Source organism: Lynx canadensis, chromosome A1 (genome assembly GCF_007474595.2).
Source record: "Lynx canadensis isolate LIC74 chromosome A1, mLynCan4.pri.v2, whole genome shotgun sequence".
NCBI classification, from domain to species: Eukaryota; Metazoa; Chordata; class Mammalia; order Carnivora; family Felidae; genus Lynx; species Lynx canadensis.
In genome coordinates this window covers 144,626,547-144,649,112 of record NC_044303.2, presented here as the reverse complement: position 1 = coordinate 144,649,112, position 22,566 = coordinate 144,626,547, and the positions used below count along the sequence as shown (strand labels likewise).

The 22,566-nt window shown below is 38.1% G+C and overlaps 1 protein-coding gene across 2 annotated transcripts in view; it reads right to left on the bottom strand.

Moving 5' to 3' along the window:
* MSH3 (mutS homolog 3) overlaps positions 1–22,566 on the bottom strand; it is a 188,592-nt gene that overhangs the window by 164,659 nt on the left and 1,367 nt on the right. For both annotated transcript variants that reach the window (XM_030323803.1, XM_030323814.1), the window contains exons 2-7: positions 21,828–21,948; positions 10,797–11,017; positions 6,912–7,127; positions 5,134–5,250; positions 4,366–4,483; positions 2,374–2,519 (exon numbers count right to left, since the gene is read on the bottom strand). In XM_030323803.1, coding sequence (XP_030179663.1) covers positions 2,374–2,519; positions 4,366–4,483; positions 5,134–5,250; positions 6,912–7,127; positions 10,797–11,017; positions 21,828–21,948 — 939 coding nt within the window. The remainder of the gene's footprint in view (positions 1–2,373; positions 2,520–4,365; positions 4,484–5,133; positions 5,251–6,911; positions 7,128–10,796; positions 11,018–21,827; positions 21,949–22,566) is intronic.

Sequence of the window (22,566 nt, the reverse complement as noted above, 5' to 3'; positions counted from 1 at the left end):
AGCTATTTATAGAAGTTCAAGTAACAAATTTATCAAATTCCCCTCTGCCTTTTTAATTATTTTTTTAATGTTTATTTTTGAAAGAATATGAGTAGGGGAGGGATAGAGAGAGAGGGAGAATGAGGATCCCAAGTGGGCTCTGCACTGATAGCAGTGAGCCTGATGTGGGGGCTTGAACTCAGGCACCATGAGATCATGACCTGGGCTGAAGTCAGACACTTAACTGACTGAACCACCCAGGCGCCACCTCCCTGCTTTTTTTTTTTAATTAGAGAAATGGTCTATATTATAATGCCTGCAACATCTATTACTATGTGATATGTGACACTAAGAAACAAAGTTTCTACACTAAACAAAGTTAGGCTGTATAAAACCATGCACTGCCCAGAATGAAGGCAGAGGGCCTAACTGCAGTGATACTATCAATGCTAAAGACTTTGATTTTAGACTAACTGCCAATACCCAAAAGATAGCTCCTAGGTAGTGACACTCGTAACAACAGGGAAAAATCCAACAAGAATAGTACTGAGGGTAAAAAAAGAACAGATCTATTGTAGCCACACTGAGTTTGAGGAGTCAGGACAAATTCTGAGTGCCGTGCCCAGCAAAAAGATAGATATAAGAGGCTAGAGCTCAGGAGAGAGGTGCAGCCTGGACCCAGAGCTTTGGATGTCCTCAGCCCAAAAGTGGTCAATGAGAACAAGGACAAGACCCAAGAAAACACTTGAGAGGCAAACTATCATTTCTCATTTTTTCACATCACAGTTCATACACAACGGTTAATTCTGGCGGCAACCACTCAGCACTAAAGAGGAATCATATACATTCAACTCTATTCTTTAGGCTGAGTTTCAGGTAAATATAAATTAGCACATTACATATGTTAGAGCTTAAAAGCAAATAACCTTACTATTTGTAAATAAATCCAATTGCCTGTGACTAGATAAAAAGTACTTCTCAAAGATAAAAAAAAAATTATTTAGAAAAAAAAAATCATTCAGAGCCACCCAACAGTAATGCAAACTCTCTGAAAGTTTATTGGTTAAGCAAAGGTCAAGTTAGCAGAGAGTTATCCCCCCAAAATAAGGTATTAGAAGGTACTTTGGAGGGGCCCCTGAGTGGCTCAGCAGTTAAGCATCTGACTTTAGCTCAGGTCATAATCTCATGGTTCATGGGTTCTAGCCCTGTATCGGGCTCTCTGCTGTCAGCACACAGACTGCTTCGAATCCTCTACCCCTCTCTCACTCTGCCACCCCCTTCTATCTCTCTCAGAAATAGACACTTGATTAAAAAAAATTTTTTTAGGGGCGTCTGGGTGGCTCAGTCGGTCGAGCATCCGACTTCAGCTCAGGTCATGATCTCACAGTTTGTGAGACTTCGAGCCCCACATTGGGCTCTGTGCTGATGGCTCAGAGCCTGGAGCCTGCTACAGATTCTGTGTCTCCTCTCTCTGCCCCTTCCCCACTTGTGTTCTATGTCTGTCTGTCTGTCTGTCTCTCTCTCTCTCTCTCTCTCTCTCTCTTTCTCTCTCTCTCAAAAATAAATAAACATTGAAAAAAATTTTTTTTAATTTTTTTAAAAAGGTACTTTGGAGACATTTGGGTTGTTAAGAATTTTTGCTGGAAAAAAAAAAAGAACTGTGTTGATATTGCAGCTGATTGCAAAAATTAGAAAAAAAAAACAAAGAGAATTAGTTATTACTTAGGCAAGGAGTCCTACTTTTGCTTTAACAACAAGAGAAAAAGAAAATCTAATAGTTCTGAAGGGCACTAAAAATTCTAAGGTTTTGAGCCAAGTCCATGTGGGTCTGTAAATGGGCAAATTTACTCACAAACTGCCAGAGGGTAAAATCAATAAAACCATAATTCACAAATTATATTTCTCTAGAAAACTGACTGTAAGTATTCCTAACGTTAATTAAACATGGAGTTTTGCACTGGCCAACTATCATTTCCCCTTAACTATCCCCTTTACTCCAAATCTATATACAACAATCACAAAATCATGCGTTTAATTTCAAATCCCTAGAGGAAATTTGTAAAATCCTTTGCTATCCATGCACAGTGTTGGCTTAGTGTTTTATTCTGCTCTGTTTCTTATCTATATCTATACCTGTCACTGTGTCCATCCTGAACCCTAAATGCATAGAGCACATGGACAGAAACTACCTGGATGTCTCCATAGTACAGAGTACCAAGTAGCCATATGAGAAAACTTGTAACTAGTGATTTAACATATCAAATTACGAGGAAAATATTTTTCTAGTAAGTTACTTGAGGGCACACTTGATCAGTCTCATTATAAACCATACAAGATTACTCACAGAGATACCATGAGCATCTATCATTCATTCTTCACCTACAAAGTACTTACCACCATTCCAATGAAAATGTTCCCCTTTTTTTTGTCCTTAACATTTTCCTGATCTTCACAGATACACAGAAGAAAGTTGGTAGAATTATCAGTCACTATCTCATCGACATTTATAGCATCATCCAGCTTGACTAAAGGATTCACATGTAATAATTATTAAAGAAAATTATATGCTACATTCCCATTAACTGCTTTCTCCTTTAAAACAATGGTTCATTGTCCCAGACGTTTTTGCTCTATGCAAAATCTTCCACACAGGCTTCATTTTTCTGATTTACTATGATTATAGTTACATGCCTTAACTCCCCTGAGATATGCGACTCATGAGGATAGACAGCTATTATGTTCTCACTTCCCAAAAAGCCTAGGAGAGTACCCCTTGGGGAAGCTCAAATATTAACCCTCTTCTTTACTTGGATAACGTTGAGACTTGAATCCCATGATGCTTAATTCCAAAGCATGAATACACTAAAATAAATGTAAATTACTTTCCTCCTTTAAAGTGCCTAAAGCTTTCAGAAATAGCAAGAGAATTTTTAAAAGACATGAAAAAGAAAACCAAAAAAGAAAACAGAAACATGTATGTGTACGTGTGTGTGTGTGTGTGTGTGTGTGTGTTTAGTGAGTCCATTAATTAAATTCTCAGGGATAAGTGCTGAGTTGGGATGAAGTCAGTCTGGAAACAACCCAACTTAGGCAACAGCAGGCAAGAGCTATAGCAACACCAAAAGAGAAGCAGGGAGGTGTACCATTTTAGGAGCAGGCTTTAATAAGAGACTCAAGTTCAGGTAGAAGAAACAATAAAATTACCAGGTTCTTACAGCCTGATCAGCTTAGAACAGTACAGAATTGTTCATGGTTTTGGGTCTATTCTGAGTTGTACCTATTCGTAATCTTATTGGAACAAAATGGTCTTGCTGATTTGGGTAGAAGCAGGTTTCTAAATAAGTTGGTTTGTATTAAATTATAAAAGAAATGTTTTCACACTGTATCTTTTAAGACCTTATCTCTACATTTTTTTGAGACTTGACCCCATCCCACAGTAAACATTTTTTTTTCCACAGTAAACATTTTAAAATGCATCTTTGTCCCATTTCATATATAGTTACTGGGTTTTTAAAAAATAGAATTTTATGGGGCGCCTGGGTGGCGCAGTCGGTTAAGCGTCCGACTTCAGCCAGGTCACGATCTCACGGTCTGTGAGTTCGAGCCCCGCGTCAGGCTCTGGGCTGATGGCTCGGAGCCTGGAGCCTGTTTCCCATTCTGTGTCTCCCTCTCTCTCTGCCCCTCCCCTGTTCATGCTCTGTCTCTGTCTGTCCCAAAAATAAATAAAAACGTTGAAAAAAAAAATTTTTTTAATAGAATTTTATGATTGTGCTATTAGAATCATTTTGCCTCAAGTAATTCACTAAATTAATGAATGACTATAAAATTGGGGGGCAATCACTGTGCACACCGAGGGTTCTCACAAAGTGAGAAAGGTTCACCCGCAACCTATTTTTTAAAATAATAAAATTCTTATGAAGCTAACAATTAATGAGGATGGCCTACTATTACCTTTCATAAGCAATTAACTGTGTGTTAACTTCGTAGTTTTCTTTTCACATTCTGAAGTTAACAAGCTGTTTTTTAGGTCTTGTCTTAGGGAGGATCTCGAGGGGCCTACAGGCCCTAAGCACCTAACTACCACCCATACAGTGTAGGGAAGATGCAATTCAAATCAGTTGCTAACTTGCTATCATCTTTCATCAGGCTCTCTTTTTTTGCTCTTAAAGTATGACAAACTCCCCTTTTACTATGGCATTTGAAAATGCTTGTTTCCAGCCATTCCCAATCCCTCCCTCTTCAGTAGTGCACTAATCAAAGGTCAAAGTAACTAGATTACCTTATCTCACCAAAAAGGTACCCATTCAAAGAACAGTTAAGTAAAAATGTTATTTAAACAAAGCCATTGTAATATTTAAGAGAAAAATTACTATTTGAAAAGGATATCTTCTCCAATAAGTGTAGATTTTGTATAAAGAGCAGTCAATTTCCGGGAAAAAAGTGAACTTTTGTTATCCCCAATGGCCTTTAATGCCGCAGTTTCAGTCTGCTTCACGACTCCCACCTTCAACAAAAATAAGAAATACTGAATACCAAATCTGATGGAAATTTCTTTTAAAGAAACACACTTCAAGACTTAAAAGGTTAATTCTGAAACATTTAAAAATAAACACCTTAGTCCACAATGTCCAGATGTCGGGCTTAAGAAGTAAACACTACAAGGAGCTTTCAAGTGAACCACTAAGAAACACTCTACCACAGACATACATATATATATATACATATATATATATATATATACACACTTTTTTTTTTTAATTTATTTTAGAGGCCCCTGGGTGGCTCAATGGTTAAGTGCCCAATTACTGATTTCAGCTCAGGTCATGATCCCACAATTCAGGAGACTGAGCCCCACGTCAAGTTCCACACTAACAACACAGAGCCTGCTTGGGATTCTCTCTCTCCCTCTCTCCCTGCTCTTTCCCTACTCATGCTGTCTCTCTATCTCACAAAATAAATGAGTAAACTTAAAAAAAAATTACCTTAAAAATCTAATAAGCTAAAAACTGACAAAGATATAATGCTAATAATTGTGACACACTTTTGTTTCCCAAATGCCAAATTCCCATTATAATACCATCTTATGAAACATGCTTTCACTCTCTGGAAGGGAATCCAATCACCCTGTTCCCTCAAGTCAAAGCCAAGGCCGACCTTATATCCCTTGGCCACGAGGCGGCGTACATGAACAAACAGTCTGTGAGTAGGTATGCTTGCTGTCATAAAATTGTGATCTAAATGGCAATAAATATTGAGCTCCCGGGCTGCAACCTAAAAAATTAAAAAAGAGAGTATCAATAAATGTCTATTTCAAGAATCCCCACGTGGTGTTCGCTCACTTTGCTAAAAATCCATCAAGGTATACACTTAGGATTTGTGCACTTCTTCTCTACGTGAATGGCCTATCAATACAAAATTTTAAAGACAGTCCCCATACAGAAGCCTATAGTTGAATCTATTTTTTGGCAGTTCCCATGACCTAACCTCAGAGCCAACATCTGTAATATCAATGTCATGGAAAAATATGCCATGTCTTCTATGCTGATTAGATCTAACAAAACCTTAAAGTGCTGAGCCTCCCCTAAAAGCCTGCACAATGATATTCAATGCAGAACAAAACACTATAATAGAGTAAGAATTTGCTACATAGCACATGCAACTAACTGAAAATTAGAAGATACTATAAAACATAAATTCTGAAGCTACTCAGACAGTGGGCATCTTTGAGGAAGTGAGAAGAGAAACCCCTGGTATGGTTAGCTAATCAGATGCATAAATGAGAGGAGTGCAGAATCAGGCAGCACCACCTAACTCCCCGCTTTCTACTGGAGAACACCACGGCTCAGACACTGTCCACTGGAGCCATGGAATGCTCATCCCAACATTCTCATTCCCTGCCCCACCCATCTCTGAACAGTAGTTCCTTATTGCAAGGCTAGAAAACACCAGCCTTTACTGGGTGGTAAGACTAAATCTACTACTCAACCTGGAGAGAAGGGGAGAAAACAGCATTTTCTTTCACCCTTTACCTATACAATGACAACTACATATCTGTTTGTGTCCCCAGAAAACATGCTATTTCAAACTTTTACTTCATGACACCAAACACATGATGCCACCTGAACTAAAGAACATCACTTTGTGCCACAATAGGATTTTAAAAGCTGGAAGAAAAAAGTTGGCCAAGTCTGTACTTCCTATCACACAAGATAGATGTTAGATGTGCCACCTCATCACTCTCTGAGGACATATGATGCATGATGCCAGAGACTTAAAAGTGTGGAAGGATCACAATCACGCATGACTCCAACAGGACATCACCAGCAATGCTTTCCCTAAGCCTGCCCACTAAATACTCAAATTCACTTCTGATGTTCGTTAACTTCGGCCTATATCAAATACCTCAAAATCAAATACAAAATCAACTCAGACTAGCATAACAAGATGATGGACATACAAAGACATTGTAACACTTCAAACACCTTCTGTGGATGGCTGGCTGCTAATGTGCTCTTCCGCTGACATGGAACTATGTTCCTGGCTATCAAAATTTATAAATTAAGAGTAAATGGGTCATCTCAAAATTTCTTCTGCTTGAGTCTTCATCAGGAAACGTAAATACTCACACGATTATGGTTCATTCACTAAGTGATTCATCCAATCACCGTGCAATGGATGAAAGGTACTGGGTGAGCACCATGGAGAACAGACACGACATTCCAAAAGGGGTTCCTCACTTCCTCCCCTAAAAGCCTAGCATCCACCAAGTTTGCCCGTGTTTATTTATAGTTTTTACTTTAAATGATAGCATTTTTCAAGGGCAACTGATCACGTTAACTCTCTCATAAGGTCAGAAATGGAAACAAAAATATTGCAAAATACTTAAGGTTGGATAAGGAAAACATGGAACAGTATTTGCAAAACTAACTTACCTCTGCATCTTCCCCAAAGAATCTATACTTGTATCCACATTCCACACACAGAATTGCATCTTTCTGCTGCTGCTTCAATTCAATGTACTGTAATTCTAAAGGTGTGTAGATGCTTTTGGTCCGTTTGTTAGATGGTTTAGGATCAGAAGTTGTCTGTAAATTGTCATTACCCTTTTGTGAAGATCCAGAAGGAATGAGATCGAAAAGTGTCTTGTCCTGGCAACCAAAAAGATTTTTATAGTTTACAAAGTATTAACCATAGTAATAGTTTTCAGAAAGAGAGAGAATGCAAATTCAGCACAAACCTAATAATGAGTTTATCTAAGTGAAAGTTTGTAGGAGGCACATAGTATATTCAGATAAACATTTTTGCAAGTTTGAAATTTTTCAGAGTAAAAGACTTTTAAAAAATGAGCCAAACTAAGCTCTGTACAACTATTTAAGGAAATTTTAAAAACCTACATATTTTAAAGAGTTATATACCTCTTTTTAAGTTTTATTTCATTAAATCTACTGTAATTAACATTCTTCTTTTCCTTATTTATTCCCAGATGCATAAGGCACAAAAAGTGAGCAGACATGAATATCTGTCTCTCAACAATAAGTAAAACCACTTTCAATAAGCATATGCTATCTGTTATAGCTGCACTTAATGCTTCAAATTTCCAAGCACAGTCTGAAAGTATATTCCATTAATCTTGATTCCAAGAAAGAAGCACAATTTTTTTGGTAAAGAAATATGACACAGAGCTTTTGGAAAATACAAAACACAAAGTCACAATTCAACATTAGTATTCCTGCTATCCTTACCTTCATGTGTGAAAACCATAATTCCAGTTTAGCGCTTAAGGCAAATTCCTTTTTATGGGATTTATTTATATAAAAGGTAAAATGACACAAATTTGTAGCATAAATCTGCCTTCTAACTAACTGTCACTGTATCACTGCTATCATCTGAAAATTTTATCAGCTACACTTGGAATTAAAAATATAGCCTAGGGGCACCTGGGTGGCTCAGTTGGTTAAGCATCTGACTCTTGATTTCAGCTCAGGTCACGATCTCACAGTTTGTGAGTTTGAGCCCGTGTGGGGCTCGGCACTGTTAGCAGGAGACTGGGATTCTCTCTCTCTCCCTCTCTCTCTGCCTCTCCCATGCATTCTCTATAAATAAATATATATTTATATATATATGTGTGTGTGTGTGTATATATATATATGTATATATATATATACATATGTATTGAAAACAGAGTGATCAGCAGGGGAAGAGAAGAGAAAAAGAGAAATGTCCTATATGGCCCAGCAAGGGGACTCTGGTCAAAGAGGAAGTCCAGGAACATGTACTCTACAGTTGCTAACTGTTTAAAAAATTAATCTTAGGGGCGCCTGGGTGGCGCAGTCGGTTAAGCGTCCGACTTCAGCCAGGTCACGATCTCGCGGTCAGGGAGTTCGAGCCCCGCGTCAGGCTCTGGGCTGATGGCTCGGAGCCTGGAGCCTGTTTCCGATTCTGTGTCTCCCTCTCTCTCTGCCCCTCCCCCGTTCATGCTCTGTCTCTCTCTGTCCCAAAAATAAATAAACATTGGAAAAAAAAAATTTTTTTTAAATTAATCTTAGCTGCAAGAGTAGGTAGAGATGTAATTTGTCTGAGTAGTGTAGCCAAGCAAATCTCCAAAGATCAGCAATGAGATGGTGAGGTATGGTGAAGTGTGGGGAGTTGTGGCAACAGAAAAGTGGGTCAATGTATCAGATGAGAGAATGTCATCTGCTTTTAATTTTGATGGATTTTCTATTTCGTTTCCATATCTTTTATGTAAAATCCAGGAATACTACATATTGTAAAACTTAAAACTTTAAGAAAATATATCTCCTACAGAAAAAAAAAGTTCTTTATACTTTATTCATATCTGGAATGAAGAGTAGGCATGCAGAAAGAAACTTTTATCCATACAGTATACCAACAAGTCTATCTGGATACTTGAGTATTAAGCAAGTTGTTTTTCATCATTTGGGTGGAAAAACTTATGATACACTATACTCTTTTTTATATTCTCAGGGACAGCATTCTGAACTCAATTTAACTTTGTCTTGACAATACAGGATGATCAGCACAATAAAATGGGAATTTTAAAACCTACCAAGACTTACGAGGCAGATGATCCCCACACTAATGGTTGTAGACCCTGGGCATTTAACTTCAATTGGTAGCTTTTTACCATTCATGTGTGTCCTTCCATAACACCAAACAGGTATCTCCTGTAATGACGTCCATGTACTACTTCTAGGTGTCCCTTCTAACTGGTGACTTCTAATGTGCAGTGAATCAGAAACAACAAGCTGGTTGTTTTATGTATAATTAGTTAACAAGCTCTCATGAAGCCCTAGGATAAATTCTCCAATTAATAAAATGAGATTTAATAGACAAACTTTTTGATATCTATACTTTATGACCACTACACTCAGGTGAACTGCTTCTAAGTATTAAAAGAAAGTGTAAATTAAACAAACAAACCCACAAAAACAAAAAACCCTTTTTTTTTTCCTGATGACCTAAGATAAGTCAATGGATCTCAGCTTAGTTGAAGGAGGAGCTCATAAATCTGGACTTGGTGGGAAGAAGTGTAAACTTCTTAATAATGTATACAAAATTGTGTTGGTGTGAGTATTTTTCTGAGTAAAGAATCCATAGCTTTCAATCCATAACTTTTCAAAAATCCATAGTTTTTCATTTAAATGACTCAAAAAAATAAAAGGAACTATTTCTCTAATTCATTGGCTCTCAACCATTGCTACACATTAAAACGAAAGTTTTAGGGGCGTCTGGGTGGCTCAGTTGGTCAAGCGTCCAGCTTCAATTCAGGTCATGATCTCACAGTTCATGAGTTCGAGCCCTGCATCAGGCTCTGTGCTGACAGCTCAAAGCCTGGAGCCTGCTTCTGATTCTATGTCTCCCTCTCTCTGCTCTTCCCCCACTCATGCTCTGTCTCTCTCTCCTTCAAAAATAAAAATAAAAACTTTCAAAAAAATAAATAAAACAAAATAAAATGAAAGCTTTAAACAACATGCAAAGTCAGTTCTTAGTGACGACCAATATGATTCTGAAGAAAAGTCTTTTTTTAATCTGTTTTTAAAGTCCTCCAGGTGATTCTAATTTAAAGCTGGGCTGAGAAGCACTGTTCTGAATTGGAGATATTAGTGATGGAGCAAAAGTTAAATTCCTAATTTGGCAACGATGAAAAAAACATTAATGTATCATATAACAGTGGAAGTAAAGATCTATATATATTTAGTTTGCCTTTGAATTTATATCACCAAGCTTTCAACTAAAAACCACAGAAACAATATATGTTGCCTGTGATTTTCCAGGCTAATGATGGTAACTCTAAGGACTATAAAACACTGTGCTAGTATTTATTATCAAGAATCTCCCCAAGTCAGGGGCTCATAATCCAGGCTGTACATCAGAATCACCTGGCTTTTATTACATTTTAATACAAACCAATTCATCCCTCATTAATACAAAGTAAATCAGAATCTCCAGGGACTGAAAAAATAAACTAAAATGCAAAAGCAGCCTCAGCTAATTCAGGTGATTATCCAAGTTTGGGAACAACTGCCTTGTGTGAACTCAGAGAACCTAATGGCACCTCAGAACCTACTGGGGCACCTGGGTGGCTGAGTCATTTAAGCAGCTGACTCTTGGTTTCGGCTCAGGTCATGATCTGAGGGCTCGTGAGTTGGAGCCCCGCATCAGCCTCTGCAATGACAGTGCTTGGGAATCTCTCGCTCAAGATAAACATATAAACTTAAAAGAAAAGAAATTAAAAAAAAAAAAAAAAAAAGAACCTATTGATCTGAGTAATCGGTATTCATCTATATAACACATACCTTTTGACTAATTTGCGATTTGGAATCTTCAGAAGAAACTGCATTCTTTGCACGGAGACGACTGATATCGTCAAAATCAGTACATTTTGGCAGAACTGCGTATCTCTCCTGAGGAGGCTCTGTCTGGACTCTATTTTGAGGAAGGGCAGAATCGCAGCAGAATTCTTTCAATTTTTCCAGAGACTTTAAAACAGTCTTCATCCTCAGACATTTCTTTGGCTCTTAGTTAGCAAATTAGAAGAAAATATAACAATAGTATTTTGTTCTCATATATCAATTCATAACCAGTGTAAGATTTTTGAGGGAGCTTCTCATTAAAGCAATAAATCTAACTACAACATGATAAGGAAATAAAGAAACATTTAGATTCAGGGTAAAGATAGCATGCTGAAACATACATATAATTTCCCTTGGCCATGAAACTCCATTACAAACTACAGTAGGGTTTTGCCTTTTTTTTTTTTTTAATATATGAGCTGATAAGGACAGAGAGAAAAGGAGAGGTGACAGGTGCAAATAAAATATCTGAAGCTAGAAGGAAAAATGAATAAACAATAACGAATTTAGCACACCCGAAAGCTAAATCCAAAACCAGTAGTGAAGAAAACTAAGAACCAATACCATTTATAACACGAAAAAATTAAAAGGCTCAGGAATCGGGGCAACAGAATATGTAATAAAGGGAGTTTCTAAAATAAAGAAGACTGGCTCAAAGCAAGTTGATCCTAAACCCCTACCCTACTCCAAGCTCAAGGGCAGCTGTGCTTCCTCCACCTCGGCAGAAGACTGAAAGTTCCTCTGGAGAAGGTAAAACAGGCACAGCAAAGATGGAGTACTGGGTCCAAGCCAGAGGAATAATGGGAAGATGGGTTTACTGTAAGCTAAGACCCCAGCCTCTTCTTCATCAGCTCTCATAACATAGGCAGCCAGAGCTCCCCACTCCAGGCCAAGAGCAGGGAAGACTGGTCTGTCGGAACTGATCATCTTAATGGGAAAGACCTAGAGATACCAACACCAGGGGGTTCACCAAGGAAGGCAGATCACCACCCTTTCCCAACACACCTGCTATCCCACCTGCACAGCTTTGCTCATGCTACTCTTTCTCCCTGGAATGCCCTGACCCCAATTTCTATGTGTCAAAATCATATTCTTCAAGATCCCTCTCAAAACTACTTTTTCCATGAAACTCTTTGGTAACTCCCCTAGCTTAAAATCATCTTTTGTCCATGTCCCTATAAGAAGATCACATTTTGCCATAGCATTTACCACAATCTGCCACCTGGCAGTTACTCATAGGCAAGCAACCCATAAAAAAGAAGGAAAACTATCATTTACTGTCTACTATCTACCATATACCAGAATACATTATTTTTCCTACTACTAAATATAATGAAAAAGGGATTGCATATCATCTCTTACCTTTCCTATTAAAGCAAAAACACTCTGAGGGCAAACTTGTGTTTTGCCTATTCCTAAGAGTTTAAAACTTTTCATATTTATATTTAATTACACATATACATATATTTTATATTTATATTTAAAGCTCTCTTCAGATGTATATTTTACCTTGTCTCCTGCTAATCTTGTAACTAGGATAACGTACACTTGAATCTTTCAAATTATTCTCCCCTTTTCAAAATGTATACATGAATCAGGAGCCAAGATGGCAGAGTAATATGGAAGTTTGTTTTGTGTCTCTCATCCCTGAAATGCAGCTAGATCAACACCAAACCATCTTGCACACCTAGAAAACTGATGTGAGGATTAACACAACAATCTGCACAACTTGAACTAGAGAACTCAGCAGGTACTAAGCGTGAAGAGGTGAACTGGGGGAGAGAGAAACCATGGAAGGGAGGGAGCTGTTTTTGCTTGTAGACAGAGGATGGAGACAGGAAGAGTACGAGAAAAGCACCCCTCCCCGAAAGCAGCTGGAGAGAAAGTAGAAGAGTGGAAACAGCTGCAAGGGAATGAACAAGAAAGGGAGAAAGGAGAAAGGAGAGGGTTTAAATACCATTAAGATTCTATAAACAGGGGGAGCACAGAGTCTAAAACTCTGCAGCTCAATACCTGGCAGAGCTCTGGTGGTAAGGGCAAAATCCCCAGGAACAGACAGTGAGGTCCAAGGGGTCCTCGGGCCACATGGCGAAAGGCAGTTCCCCTGCTGGGAGGACATCTGGTAGGCTGTGGGGCCTCCCCACACACAAAGGTCTCATCAGACCCCAGAGAACAGCCATGTTTGCTGGTGTCGGAACAAAGACGTTAAGGATAAAGCCTGGTGCCAGATGTGTGTTGTGATTTACCATAATCCCTGAAACGCTGCTGCTACACAATCGTGCAAACTTTTTCTGGGACAGGCTGGCACCCCACCACAGTTTCTGGGCATCGGCAGCAGCGCGGTCTCTGGAACATTCCTGGGGGCAGGTTGGCAATAGGCCATTGCTCTGTGAGACCCTCCCCCAGAGGGTCTGAGCAGGTCAAAGCTGCAGGGCCCTCAGAAGTGCGGGATTTGGAAATACAGCCCCATCTGAGATAAAACTTGGGAGGGAGGTGCCGCCTGGAAGTCACCCGGCTTGGTCACCGACAGTGTAGAAGTGGGGAGTGGATGGAAGCTGGAAACAAAGGAGGGGTGCTTGATTGCCAATGGGCGAGAGCACAGAGTTCTGATAGTAGAGGCTGGTTAGCTGGGTGACACAATTTTCACTCCTCCTGCTCCTGGGTATACACGCCTATAAGCACCACAACGATCCACCCCAGTAAACTAAGCAGCACCACCTAGTGGAGAATGGAGCTGTTACACCAACTGGGCCAACCACACTCTAGAGGAACACCACGAGTCTCTATGCCTGCTTAGTTTATGGACTATAAAGTGCCTCATAGTTTGACTTCTAGGGGAAATTGGATGTAATTTCCATCTTATTTCATTCTGTTTGCTGGTCCATCTACACAAGTTTTTTTCTTTTTCTTTTCTGGTTCTTAAATACAGAAAGAAAAAGTTTATTTATATTTTCTGTCATTATAAAAAATATTTGTAATTCTTTTTTACTATTTTTTTACTTTCTTGTAAGTTTTTTAAATTCTATTTTACTTTCATTTTATTCTATTTTACTGTATTCATTTTTTTAAATCGTCAAACGTTTTCCTTTATCCCCCCTTTTTTCCTTTTCTTTTCTTTCCCTTTTTTCACTACTCCATCAAGCTTCTTTCACAACCAGAACAAAAACACACCTAGGATCTAGTACCATTTATTTGATTCTTTTGTGTTGTTTCTAATTTTTTAATTTTTATGTTTTTTTATTTTATTAATTCTTTTTCCTCCTCCAAAACGATGAAATGAAGGAACTGACCCCAAAATAAGGAACAGGAAGAAGTGACAGCCAGGGACTTAACACAGACACAACAAGCAAGAAATCTAAACAAGAATTTAGAATCATGATAATAAGAATACTAGCTGGGGTTGAAAAAAGCATAGAATCCCTTTCTGTGGAGATAAACGAAGTAAAATCTAGTCAGGATGAAATTAAAAATGCTATAACTGAAATGCAATCTCAAATGGATGCCACAGCAGTAAGGACTGATGAAGCAGAGCAGCGAATCACCGACATAGAGGATAAACTTATGAAGAATAATGAAGCAGAAAAAAGAGGGAAACTAAGGCAAAAGAGCACGACTTAAGAATTAGAGAAATCGTGGTTCATTAAAAAGGAATAACTTCAGAATCACAGGAGTCCCAGAAGATGAAAAGAGAGAAAAAGGGCTGGAAAGTTTATGTGAACAAATCATAGCAGAAAACTTTCCTAACCTGGGCAAAGACACAGACCTCAAAATCCAGGAAGCATGGAGAACTCCCATTAGATTCAATAAAAACCAACCATCAACAAGCCATATGATAGTCAAATTCACAAAATGCTCAGGCAAGGAAAGAATCATGAAAGCAGCAAGGGAAAAACAGATCTTAACCTACAAGGAAAGACAGATCAGGTTTGCAGCAGACCTATCCAAAGAAACTTGGCAGGCCAGAAAGGAGTGGCAGGATATATTCAATGTGCTGAATTGGAAAAATATGCAGCCAAGAATTCTTTATCCAGCAAGGCTGTCATTTAAAACAGAAGGAGAGAGAAAAAGTTTCCCAGACTAAAACTAAAGGAGTTTGTGGCCATTAAACCAGCCCTGTGAGAAATTTTAGGAGAGACTTTCTGAGAGCAGAAAATATGAAAAAAACAAACAAACAAACAAACAAGAAAGACCAAAAGCAACAAAGACTAAAAAGGACCAGAGAACACCACCAGAAACTCCAACTCTACAGGCAACATAATGGCAATAAATTCATAACTTTCAGTACTCACTCTAAACATCAATAGACTAAATGCTCCAATCAAGAGATAGAGGGTAACAGAATGGATAAGAAAATAAGATTCATCTGTGAGCTGTTTGCAAGAGACCCATTTTAGACCTAAAGACACCTTCAGATTGAAAATAAGGGGATGGAGAACCATCTATCATGCTAATGGTCAACAAAAGAAAACCGGAGTAGCCATGTATCTAGATTTTAAAATAAAGACGTAACAAGAGATGAAGAAGGGCATTACATCATAATTATGGGGTCTATCCACCAAGATATAACAATTGTAAACATTTATGCTCCAAATGTGAAAGCACCCAAATATATAAATCAATTAATCACAAATATATAAAGAAACTCACTAATACTAATACCATAATAGTAGGGGACATCAACACCCCACTTACAGCAATGGACAGATCATCTAAACAGAAAATCAACAAGGAAACAATGGCTTTGAATGACACACTGGACCAGATGGACTTAATAGGTATATTCAGAACATTTCATCCTAAAGAAGCAGAATACACATTCTTCTCAAGTGGACATGGAACACTCTCCAGAATAGATCACATACTGGGACACAAATCAGACCTCAACAAGTATAAAAAAATTGAGATCATACTGTGCATATTTTCAGACCACAACACTATGAAACTCAAAATCACCCACAAGAAAAAATTTGGAAAGACAATCAATACTTGGGAGACAAAAGCACATCCTATTAAAGAATGAACAGCAGAAATCAACGCTATTGAAACAACAACAACAACAACAAAAAACAGTACAACAGATCAATGAAGCCAGGAGCTGGTTCTTTGAAAGAATTAACAAAATTGATAAACCCCTAGCCAGTTTGATCAAAAAGAAAAAAAAAAGGACCTAAATGAACAGAAGCAAGAATGAAAGAGGAGAGATCACAACCAACACTGCAGAAATACAAATAAGAGAATATTATGAGCAATTATATGCCAATAAATTGGGCAATTTGGAAGAAATGGACAATTTCCCAAAAACATTTAAACTACCAAAACCGAAACAAGAATAGAAAATTTGAACAGATCCATAACCAGTAAAGATATCAAATCAGTAATCAAAAATCCCCCAAAAAACAAAAGTCCAGGACCAGAAGCCTTTCCAAGGAAATTCTACCAAACGTTTAAAGAAGAGTTAACACCTATTTTTTGAAGCCATTCCAAAAAATAGAAATGGAAGGAAAACTTTCAACTCTTTCTATGAAGCCAGCATTACCTTGATTCCAAAACCAAATACCCCACTAAAAAGGAGAACTACAGACCAATTTCCCTGATGAACATGGATGCAAAAATCCTCAACAATTAGCCAACCGGATCCAACAATACATTAAAATAATTATTCACCATGGCCAAGTGGGATTTATACCTGGGATGCAGGGCTGGTTCAATAACCACAAAACAATCAATGTGATATCACATCAACAAAAGAAAGGACAAGAACCACATGATTCTCTCAATAGATGCAGAGACAGCTTTTGACAAAATACAATATCATTTCTTGATAAAAAGCCTCGAGAAAGCAGGAATAGAAGGATCATACCTCAAGATCATAAAACTCATATAGAAAAGACCCATCGCTAATATCATCTTCAATGGGGAAAAACTGAGAGCTTTCCCCCTAAGGTCAGAAACACAACAGGGATGTCCACTCTCACCACTGTTATTCAACCTAGTATTGGAAGTCCTAGCCTCAGCAATCAGACAACACAAATGAATAAACGCATCCAAGTCAGCAAGGAGGAAGTCACTCTTCGCAGACATGATACTCTATATGGAAAACCCAAAAGTTTCCACGAAAAAACTTCTAGAACTTATCCATGAATTCAGCAAAGTTGCAGGATATAAAATCAATGCACAGAAATCAGATGCATTCCTACACACCAATAATGAAGCAACGGAAAGAGAAATCAAGAAATCGATCCCATTTACAACTGTACCAAAAACCATAAAATACCTAGAAATAAATCTAACCAGAGGTGAAAAATCTATACACTGAAAACTAGAGAAAGCTTATGAAAGAAATTAAAGAAGGCAAAAAAAATGGAAAAATATTCTATGTTCCTGGATTGGAAGAAAAAATATTGTTAAAATGTAGATACAGCTCAAAGAAATCTACATATTCAATGCAATTTCTATCAAAATAACACCAGCATTCTTCACAGAGGTAGAACAAACAATCCTAAAATTTGTATGGAACCAGACAAGACCCCGAATAGCCAAAGCAACCCTGAAAAAGAAAACCAAGGCTGGAGGCATCACAATCCCAGATTTCAAGCCGTATTACAAAGCTGTAATCATCAAGACAGTATCGTACTGGCACAAAAACAGACACTCAGATCAATGGAACAGGATAGAGAACCCAGAAATGGACCCACAAACGTATGGCCAACTAATCTTTGACAAAGCAAGAAAGAATATCCAACGGAATAAAGACAGTCTCTTCAGCAAGAGGTGCTGGGAAAACTGGACAGCAACATGCAGAAGAATGAACCTGGACCACTTTCTTACAGCATGCACAAAAATAAACTCAAAATGGATGAAAGACCTAATTGTAAGACAAGAAGCCATCAAAATCCTAGAGGAGAAAGCAGGCAAAAAAACCCTTTAACCTTGGCCATAGCAACTTCTTAGTCAAGAGGTCTCTGGAGTCAAGGGAAACAAAAGCAAAAATGAATGAATGGGACTTCATCAAGATAAAAAGCTTCTGCACAGCAAAGGAAACAATCAGCAAAACTAAAAGGCAACCAACAGAATGGGAGAAGATATTTGCAAATGACATATCAGATAAAGGGTTAGCATCCAAAATCTATAAAGAACTTACCAAACTCAATGCCCCCAAAAAATAATAATTCAGTGAAGAAATGGGCAAAAGACATGAATAGACATTTCTCCAAAAGAAGACTCCAGATGGCCGACACATCTCTCATCATCAGGGAAATACAAATCAAAATCACAATGAGATGTCACCTCACACCCATCAGAATGGCTAAAATTTTTTTTAAACATTTATTTATTATTAAGAGACAGAGAGAGACAGAGCATGAGCAGGGGAGGGGCAGAGAGAGGAGGAGACACAGAATCCAAAACAGGCTCCAGGCTCTGAGCTGTCAGCACAGAGCCTGACGCGGGGCTTGAAATCACAAACCGAGAGATCATGACCTGAGCTGAAGTCGGACGTTTAACTGACTGAGCCACCCAGGTGCCCCCAGAATGGCTAAAATTAACAACTCAGGGAACAACAGATGTTGGCAAGGATACAGAGAAAGAGGATCTCTTTTGCACTGCTGGTGAGAATGCAGTATGGTGCAGCCACTCTGGAAAACAGTATGGAGGTCCCTCAAAAAACTAAAAATACAACTACCTAGGACCCAGCAGTCACACTACTAGGTATTTATCCAAGGGATATAGGTGTGCTGTTTCAAAGGGGCACATGCACTCCAATGTTTATAGCAGTGCTATCGACAATAACTGAAGTATGGAAAGAGCCCAAATGTCCACCAACAGATGAATGGATAACGAAGATGTGGTGGTAATAACAGAAAATGTCAAGTCTGAATTTTGAGCAATGTAGGAGATTTTATTTATCAAAAATGGCCAAACATATATATCCCATCCCATTTGCTCTTCCTACAATGTGATGCTGATGCTCCTGTACTGAGAGACAGGATCTATATGTTCTCTCCCATTGAACGAAGACAGATCTTTGTAACTAACTCAACCAAGACAGTAAGGCAGATGCAACACTATGTAAATTCTGGAGCTAGATCTTAAAATCAATACAGCTTCTGTCTGACTCTCCGGGTGGTCATCCTTGGAGACTCAAGCTATGAGAAAACTCAAACTAGCTTACATACTAGTGGTGTATTGGATGTGGCCAGTTGATATTGGCTTACTTACTAGAGGCAACTATTAAATCTTTAAGAATTTTGTGAACCAGTTGTCAAACACAGCCATTATTACAAATTAGATTATATAAACTTACAATTAAATAAATTATATTAAAAATAAAGATAATAAATACTCAAACCTCATCATCTTTTAAAACTGTTACTATCCTTCACTATTAACTATGTTCTAAAGGTTATTAATGTCTGTCGTCTCCCAGTAGTAGAAATACTATACAATAATGTGCTACTGCTACCGAGCACTCCTTTCTAACTCTAGAAAATCAAACCTTAAGAAAAGAACTACTCTAAATCTTCTCTTCCAAAATTTAAAAGCAATTCTTGGGGCGCCTGGGTGGCGCAGTCGGTTAAGTGTCCGACTTCAGCCAGGTCACGATCTCGCGGTCCGTGAGTTCGAGCCCTGCGTCAGGCTCTGGGCTGATGGCTCGGAGCCTGGAGCCTGTTTCCGATTCTGTGTCTCCCTCTCTCTCTGCCCCTCCCCCGTTCATGCTCTGTCTCTCTCTGTCCCAAAAATAAATAAACGTTGAAAAAAAAAATAAATAAAAAAAAAATAAAAGCAATTCTTAAAAAGATCAAACAAATCCACGAAGAATTTAACTGCTTGCAAGAACAATATCCAACGTTCGTTAAAGAAACACAAAACCTAACATGTAATTAACAGAGTCCAAAGTATCTGTGATCCAAACAATTTCTAGACATGAAAAAAGAAGGAAACAACAGTCAAGGGTTAAGACCCAAAAATGACAGAGATGACAGAATTACCATATGGAGACATGATATTATAAATATATTCCACATAATCAAAAAAGTAAAGAAAAAAAACAAGAACAAAATAAATTAAAAAAAAAATAAAGAACAAAAGGGAAGTTTTGTTTTTTTTAATTTGTTTTTTGTTTTGTGGGTTTTTTTGTTTTTTTGTTTTTGTTGTGTTTTTTTTTTTTGGTAACAGCTCTACTGAGATATAATTCACATACACAAACAGGAGTGTTTTTTAAAAGAAGTAGAAATTCTAAGGGTGAAAAGTATAATATCTGAAACGAATATTTCACTGAACGAGATTTATGGCAAATTAGACACCACAGAAGATTACTGAATTTGAAAACACAGCAGGAGAACTGATCGAAAATGAAGCACAAGGTCTAATAAGACTGGAAACCAAGTGGAAGAGCTTGACTGGTAGATGTTCCTTTCCCTTTTTCCCGAGCGCCATTTTTAACAAGTAGCAAAGGTCTTATTTCAAAACATCCTAAGTCGACTGCCTTACTGACAACAGAAAGAGTATTATCAGATTTATCTTTCTCTTTAAGCATACCTTCCCATCTCTATAGTTCTTTCATACTAAGGCTTTCATGCTGACCCCAAATCCAAATTTTACCTTCTGAGGAAGGATAGATACCTTTATGCTGACCCACTAAAATGAGACTTTTTCGGCTTTTATCTCATTCTCTACCTCATTTTGAGGGATAATAAAGAAATAAGCATTTTTTGTCATCTCATAACAAGCTCTCTGAGGCCAAAAACTAAAGAAACATTGCTCAGCCATCTATAAATCCAACACCACCCCCAGAAGTACACGAGCTCAAGAATGGTGGTTTTATCCAAAGACTTTTAGCATACAGAAAGAACACTGCCATGCTAAAAAAGCACAGGGTAGGGGCGCCTGGGTGGCGCAGTCGGTTAAGCGTCTGACTTCAGCCAGGTCACGATCTCACGGTCCGTGAGTTCGAGCCCCGAGTCCGGCTCTGGGCTGATGGCTCAGAGCCTGGAGCCTGTTTCCGATTCTGTGTCTCCCTCTCTCTCTGCCCCTCCCCCGTTCATGCTCTGTCTCTCTCTGTCCCAAAAATAAATAAAAAACGTTGAAAAAAAATTTTTTTTTAAAAAATAAAAAAAAATAAAAAAGCACAGGGTAGATTTACATGTCCTTGACATTGAAAACTGTTTGAAGTGTTCTGTTAAGTGGAAAATGATAGCTGTAAATTAGTACATACAGTATAATACAATTTATAAAATACAGTTGACCCTTAAACAACATGGTTTGAACTACACAGGTCCACTTACTGGGGACTTTTTTCAATAAATAACAGTACACTACTGTAAATATATTTTCTCCTATGATTTTCTTAATAACATTTTGTTTCCTCTGACTTACTTTGGTCTAAAAATACAGCATATAATATACATAACATACAAAATATGTGTTACCATAAGGCCTCACTAAAAGGGAGTGACTATAGTGTCCTTTCATGGTCTACCTTGTACATTTCTATGTTTGAAATTTTTATAAAACTTTTAAAATCAGGACAGAGGCGCCTGGGTGGCTTAGTCGATTAAGCATCCAACTCTTGATTTCAGCTCAGGTCATGATCTCATGGTCGTGGGATCAAGTCCCACATCAGGCTCTGCGCTGGGCATGGAGCCTGCTTGGGATTCTTTCTCGCTCACTCTCTCTCTTTCTCTCAAAATAAATAAACATTTTTAAAAATCAGGACAAAAAATTAGGTAGGAGAAATAAAAGAGAAAATGGGAAGAACCACAGCAAATTCCAGAATTCCAGCTCTACCTCCACTCCCCCAACCTCCTACTCACACCACCACATATGGAGGGGCCGCGCTACTCAAGTGCAATGGAGATCTTTTTTCCACAAAAGGAAAAAATGGCACAACTCTCCAATAACCTCCTCTGCTCTTTGGAGAATACAGTGTCAGTGTGATGACTCCTGAGAATGAAAACTCCTCGCCCCAAGACTCACCAACATTCCCAGACATTACTGAATCACTCCCTCCTTCCTTTTCTTGGACTTTCTTTGCTTTCTTTTGAACAGGCCCATCATTCTCCAGTGGTCTCTTTTTACTTCTGCCGATTTCCACAACCTATATTGGAAAGTGATGTGTTATGTCTAATCTCAAAACTTGATGTATGCAAAATAATTTAAACCTTACTTCTGAATGACAAGGTCTTTGCCTTCCATTCTTCACAGAATCAAATACTTTCAGCTCTAGAAAGAACTGTGGGTGAACTGTCTTTACCATCATGAAAGACAATGTAAAGACTGGCAGGTCATGAACCTCAGCACCTCAAGCCCTGCTACAATTAATTAGAACTAAGACTGATAGCTTTATGTACTCAGTCAGCCTTCACCTATCACAGATTATAAAACCTGAATCATCCTACTTACCTATGTTAAATAAAATACCTTTTAAAAAAATATCAATTTAGGAAAGGTGAAATTAAGTAGATAATAAAAGAACACTATCATTTTCGAATTGTGAATTGTAATGTAACTGTTTCATATACAAACTTGGCTTATGTTCACTACCAAAAATACCGTAAGATTATGACCTATGTGCTGGTAGGAAACCTGTCAAAAATTAAGATCTTCACCAAATAACCTCTAAATGTTAGGTATAAAATAAAATCTTGGTGTATTCATGAAAATGTAGACTATCATCAAAAATCAAAGACAGGAGAGGAGCAATCACTCTCTGGAA